The sequence below is a fragment of the Aristolochia californica genome, unplaced genomic scaffold (genome assembly GCF_029961685.1).
Source record: "Aristolochia californica isolate CCGP_79_NKW_82.1479 unplaced genomic scaffold, dmAriCali1.0.hap1 SCAF_11, whole genome shotgun sequence".
In the NCBI taxonomy this organism is placed as follows: Eukaryota; Viridiplantae; Streptophyta; class Magnoliopsida; order Piperales; family Aristolochiaceae; genus Aristolochia; species Aristolochia californica.
The window spans coordinates 6,680,681-6,686,747 of NW_027181782.1; the positions used below are offsets into that span (position 1 = coordinate 6,680,681).

The 6,067-nt window shown below is 36.0% G+C and overlaps 1 protein-coding gene across 1 annotated transcript; it reads left to right on the plus strand.

Moving 5' to 3' along the window:
* Nucleotides 1-1,427: 1,427 nt before the first annotated feature.
* Nucleotides 1,428-5,175, plus strand: LOC137944813 (uncharacterized). The gene is made up of 5 exons (XM_068790573.1): nt 1,428-1,737; nt 3,645-3,745; nt 3,895-4,011; nt 4,164-4,265; nt 4,800-5,175. The coding sequence occupies exons 1-5, from the start codon at nt 1,503-1,505 to the stop codon at nt 4,968-4,970; spliced, it is 726 nt and encodes a 241-aa protein (XP_068646674.1). The 5' UTR covers nt 1,428-1,502; the 3' UTR covers nt 4,971-5,175.
* The last annotated feature ends 892 nt before the right edge of the window (nt 5,176-6,067 follow it).

The window sequence follows — 6,067 nt, forward strand, 5'->3', positions numbered from 1 at the left end:
AGAGAGGCGAAGAAGCTAAACAAAATTACAGCACCAACCTAGGTACTGCAAATCGGTTTGTTTTCCGGACTCAGCCAAGCCGAGACGGAACCCGTTGAGCCAAGCCGAGATGGAACCCGTTGAGGGCAGCCCACCTGTTTTTTTACCTGTAAATGTCAACGGGGATAATTATTCGACTCAATTCTCTCTGTAATGGTGGATTATTATTTTGAAGTATAGACAGCTTATTACTCGGATTGAGTTTATTATTTGGTGCACAACTTCCTGATGGACTCGTTGCAAGTTATTTCATATATCCTTATTACTCTTAAGAACTTCCATTATTTACCGGTTATCCACTGTAATACAATTGCACATGTGGTATATGATATTTTGGCATTGGCCCATTTTTGTTACTATTATTGTCTCTTTGATCGAGACTTTATTTCTGAAAAGGGACTCTTCAGTGGGTTGCCTTGGGTTTATTATTTGCTGACTTTTGTCAATATTGGTTCGTTTGATGCAAAATTTGAATTGCCATTAGTGTATCTGGGATTTTCTATGAGACTTATATTTTTGATCTTCAAGTCTTCATCCTCCCTTCTTTGTGGGTGCTTTTTCAAGACGAGTCTTTCTTGCTTTTAGATTTGATGTCTATTGTGTTGGTTTTACCGATTCTTTTTCATAGATCTTGTGAGTGAATCTCTTGATAATAATATGCTCAATTTACAATCATCAACTTACTAGCTTAAATTTTCAATAGATACAAGCGAGTACCTAGATTCTAAATTTGGCATTTCGTTAACAAAACTTGGATACTTTCTATAGGTCTAACCTAATCATAAATTATTTTAGCTAATAATATGGATTAATTTCTAGTAGAAATATGTTTATTGAGACTATTAGTGTCTCATGTTTTTTGGAAACACATTTTTCTAGCTAGAAATTCTTAGCAGAAAAATCATATGATTTTGTAGTAAGATTTTCTAGTCAAGATGGACCGGAAAACCATATAGAAAATTTTTGAATAAGTATTTAACAATTGATGTTGTAATACTTTTTTTAGCTCAAGGTAATTTTTTATGAAAAATTTGTATTTGATATTTTATTTTATTAAAAATTTATCTGATAAGTATGGTAATGTATGAGATTGATTATTAATTTTTATTTATTTTCCCAAAAAATGCCCTAACAGTTCCATTTTAATTTTCCTTTAAAATTTCTAAAAATTTTTATGTAATTTCTTCGTAAGGCACTAATAGGATTTCAAGGTTTTTTGATAATGTGTATCACAGAAAAATCATTTTTTACTCGGAAAATTATGCCTATTTCCGACTCATTGGGCGGACTTCCCTGCTTTTGTCAACCACAGAAAAATACCGAGAAGCAATCGTTTAGTCCGCCGTATGTCCGCCACGTGTCTTCTCGTTCTTCTCTCCTACGCTTCCTCTCCTCCAAAAACCGACTACTTCCTCTTCCTCCCGCTCCGCGTTTCAACTCGTTACCGTTTTCTCTCTTTTGTAATGGCCGATTCTTCTGCTGCACGATGTTGCTCATCCTTCCCAACATTTCCTGTTCTTTCCCATTCTAAACAGTGGCAACTTCACTTCCCGGTTTCCCTTCTTCGGCCGCCTTTTCTGTTGCGTTCTCGGATCGTCCAATCGCGGGCTAAGGAATCTGAGGGGAGTGATTTCTCCTCCGAGGACCCTTTTCACTTCTATCCTTGGAAATATTGGAATGTTGAAGAAGGTGATGGTGGTAAGTGATTTTTTTTTTTTATTCTCTGCCCTCTCATCGTTTTTATAGATTAAGGTACGATTTGGAAATTTAATTGTCGATTTGACTGTCTCTTTCTTTCATTTAGGTGAGAAAATGGATAGGGACTTGCGTACTTCTCTAACTAATGTTTGCAGTGGCTGGAATTTCTGTCTTGGTTGTCGTTGGTCAATATGTGTTATTCTACGCAGTTTTGTGGGTCCATGAAGTCTTGATTTTCTCTTTAGGTTCATCGAATTATATACGTTATGAGAACTGTAAAGCTGTAATTCGCCATATTTTTTTTCAAAACATGTGATATTTCACGAATTGGCGACATCAAATAGTCTCTTGTCCAAAATTCGATGATTCTCCCTGTCCCTTGATCTTTCGTAGCTTTTTTCGATGGTTAGTGCTGGTGAAATCTCACTTTGTCCGGGTTATCATGGCTATATGTGATCTCTTCTTTCTGTTGAATCTTATGGTTTGTACTTTGGGTATTAACTTTGATAGCGTGCTTGAGTGAAGGAAAAAAGGGGCCAAAATGTGAGGAATTAAGAGACCTATAAATTTAGATGTAAAGGCTTGAGTGACTACCAATAAAGTTCAGGAGAGGAAAGTTAAAATTCCTGCAGAGAAGAGCTAATGTTGACCAAGGATAAACTTGATAGGATGCTTCAGATGTTCTTTTATTTTTCATTTTAGGGTAGGTTTTCTCTTGCCATTGTCAGGAGATCTTGCCTGCCCAACTTCCACTGTTTGACATGCATGCTGATATAACAAATAAGATTGTGTGTGCGGACTGTTGTGGCGACTGCTAAATTTTGAAGCTAAAGAATGAGGAATTGAAAAAAGTTCTGGGAGTTTTGAAATAATGAATGATACTGTAAAAATACAAAAAATCTTGCAATTTTGTTTCCTTTCAGTGGGAAAGATGAACCTGATAATATCTTTAAAATATCCTTGCTATGCATGTTTCTGTCAAGATTGTATTTATCCAATATGAATGTGGCAACAGCACAGCAGCCTAACAATTTACTGCAGTGATGCAGTGTGACTAGAATGAATAGAGAAAATGGTTATCTTAGGGTAGTCTTGTGCTTCAGATTATGATTTGAGGCATATTTTTGGAGTCCCATGTGTTTCCTGCAACTTGTGCATTTGATGTGCACTATTTTACTTAACTACACGATCAAATGTTTCCTGTAATGCACATTCCCTTAGTGATAATTCTCCTGATACACATGCAGACCACTCTGCTGTTCACCATTTTAGGAGAATGACCATGGCACAGATGATAGATAGTAGTCATTGCTGTTCATCAAGTCAAACCGGAAACAAAAAGAAATTGAGCTGTTTATATGAGATCTATTTTCTGCTTGAGAGATTCACTCCTAAAATAATTGGTGCAGAAAATTAACATTAATCTGTGTATAGTTGTGATATCTGCTCTTTTCAGAAACTTTTATGTTCTTGGAAGTGTTTGCAAAATGATATGGTTTCAGAAAAACCATTTGCATTTTATGAAATTATATTTATGGTTAACCATGAGTTAACCATTTGCATCTTCAACCATGGGAACTGGATTACGTGAAAGCTAACCATCATATTTTCAATATTTTGTGTTTTTACTGTTGCAGAAAATTAAAGTTTTAGTTACTCTTCATTAAAGCAGACTAATTCCATTCTTTTGAAAGAGCTTTGAAGTCGGTGTAAAATGATATGTTTGTGGAAAAGCTAACTGATGTCTTTCAAACTGTCACAGTAGTTTGCATTCAGATTAATCGTTAAACTTTCTGTAATTCTTACAAGGAAATGAAGTACGACTTATGTGCTATGCAATTATCCATGTGGTTCTTTAGAATTTATTTATCAGCTGATGAAAATTTATGCTTGACACATGTTTGCAGGCATTGAGTGGGTTCCCGAAGAAAGAGTCACACTTTTTACTACTGATGGACTCCTTCAGATTGGAGGCTCCTTGGTGCCTCGTCACATCTCTTCGTCAGAAGTATGGAATTTCTCCAGTTTGTGTTTACATGTTATTGTTTTAGATAATGGTATAACTATGTTGTTTTAAGAATGAGTCTGTTGGGTGCTTGTTCTCTCTTAAAACTCATACTGAATCCATAAAAAAGGGCTGATTGTTCGAGTCTGCAGAAAAAAAGAGGTAAAAGAAAGACGGCTCAACGATCCCAGCGATTTCAAGAGTGTGATTATATGGATACGAATCAAGGTCTTTGCCTTGGAGCACTATTTGACATTGCAGCAACCAATGTAAGTGGTTGTATCTATTTGTAACTTCTCTCTTCCATTGACTTTTGTATATTATTCTTATCAATCTTTCAAAACCTGCCTGCTGTTGAAAACAAGAGAAAAAAGTCTCTTAAGACCTTCCTAGCAACTATCTAAGACTTTTGTTACTCTAGGGGCTTGATATGGGTCGAAGATTATGCTTCTTTGGGTTTTGCCGCTCGATCGAAATGCTGAGTGATGTTGTGGAAGATACTGTGTTAGATCATGGTGGAGAGGTATATCTATTGCATTTCTAGTCAGTAACTGCAATTTATTATTTTCTTCTTTTTCATAATACATGCATTTGTTTGTGGTGTCACAAAACAGAACGAACTGTTTAAGCAGTAGTTGAACCAAGACCAGTCAAGAGGATAATTTTTAGTAGAGTTATTGTATTTCCAAGTGGTAGAAGTATACTTGACCTTGCAGTTCTTATTGGTTTTAGCTTTTACAGTATGGCTTTCAGATGAATTGCCATTAACTGGATTCCTCTATTCTACTCTTAGTAGAAGAAACTGGAATCTACCATTTCACTGAAGAGCGTTATTGAAATTATAATTTCAGAATTTCCAAAAACAATAATATCTCCAATATCCACAAAAAGTGGTTTCACTACTCAGAGTTAAACTACCGAGCACATTCTCCATTTCGTATTTTTCTTGGAAAGACGTTCAGCAACTGCTTTGAAATGTGAAGGGTCCATCTTTTCTGTGAACAAAGTTTGTCTGGATTAATATCATTGACTTGTTCCCCCCAAAAAAATATATTAGGTTGTGGCTACTGAGAAGGCCTGTGATGGGGGGTTGCAAGAAAAGTTGACGATGACTGTAGCTGTTCCGCTTTTATGGGGTGTTCCTCCTGCATCCGAGACTCTACGTTTTGCAGTTCGAAGCGGCGGAGGAATAGTAGAGAAGGTCTACTGGCAGTGGGACTTCTTGTAAATTATGAATTTCACAAATCTCATGTAAATGATGTATTTCACCGATCTCGTCTGCACTTCTTGTGCATAATTGATGTAATTCCATTGTATTGATCCCTTGGTAGGGTCTCCTGGAGATTTGTAACTAGGACCCAGAAAATGTGTGTATGTATAACTGGATGATCATATTCTTTGTGAAAGACAACCTCAATAAAGGGAGCCATAGATTTTCCCTGAAAGATCTGTTGGTTTGTTTTAATTTTTGAGGATTTGTCTTTCCTCCAGAGGATTCATGTTAGGATTTTTTTCATTTTTGGCTCCTTGAGCAGATTCTGGCCTCCAATTGTTAAGAGTTTGTCATCGTGACATGTTCCAAAGTTCTGTTGCTTCATTCTGCCTTAAGAGATAACTAGATTAGTGAGGCAGAACTACTGCGGAAGATTTGGTGGTAATTGGATCAATCTTCCTGAAATTGAAACTATTATATTCAAATTCAGACAAATTGCCATTAAGTTCAGACACAAACAAAACAAGAGATTCTAACTCAGGAGACTTATATTTCTTGGAACATTTTTTCATGAGGGAAAACTAATGCACGTTTACACTTACGCTTGGTTGACTGAACCAAATGGTTGTCTGGTTGAACTTAACACATGCTTCATTCAACTGCCCTTAAAATTTTTGCTACAAAAAATTTCTGAAGTGTCTTAAAAGAAAATTTACTGGCTTTCAAAGACATGATAGATGCCCTTAAAATTCTAAATCTATTTGTAGATTGGGCCAGGTTGTAAAGGAAACTGCGCCTAATTCTAAATTTGCTCTAACTCCTCCGAGTAGGTTTTTTTCAAAATTATTCCTCACTGAGTTATCTACGATAACCTCTATGAAGGGTAAATTTTGGTTGATTCGTATTAAGGGGTCTAATCCTATACGAACTAGTCCATAATAGACATATTTGAATCGTTTTAGCTTGGCTAAGTTTGATTCACTTAATAATTTGTAGCAGAAGGTACCTGAGTCGGTATCCTGTATTTCTACAGATAGTTCCTTCTGGAAGATGAATGATTTCTTTTGGAATTCAATCCAATCTCTATTATAGACTTTAGTTATCCGAGGGAT

Excerpts from the sequence above, each read along its gene's own strand:
- LOC137944813 (XM_068790573.1), top strand. The coding sequence starts at position 1,503 with ATGGCCGATTCTTCTGCTGCACGATGTTGCTCATCCTTCCCAACATTT. Across the intron at positions 1,738-3,644 it reads TGTTGAAGAAGGTGATGGTG|GCATTGAGTGGGTTCCCGAA; the intron begins GTAAGTGATTTT and ends ACATGTTTGCAG. Across the intron at positions 4,266-4,799 it reads TGTTAGATCATGGTGGAGAG|GTTGTGGCTACTGAGAAGGC; the intron begins GTATATCTATTG and ends AAAATATATTAG.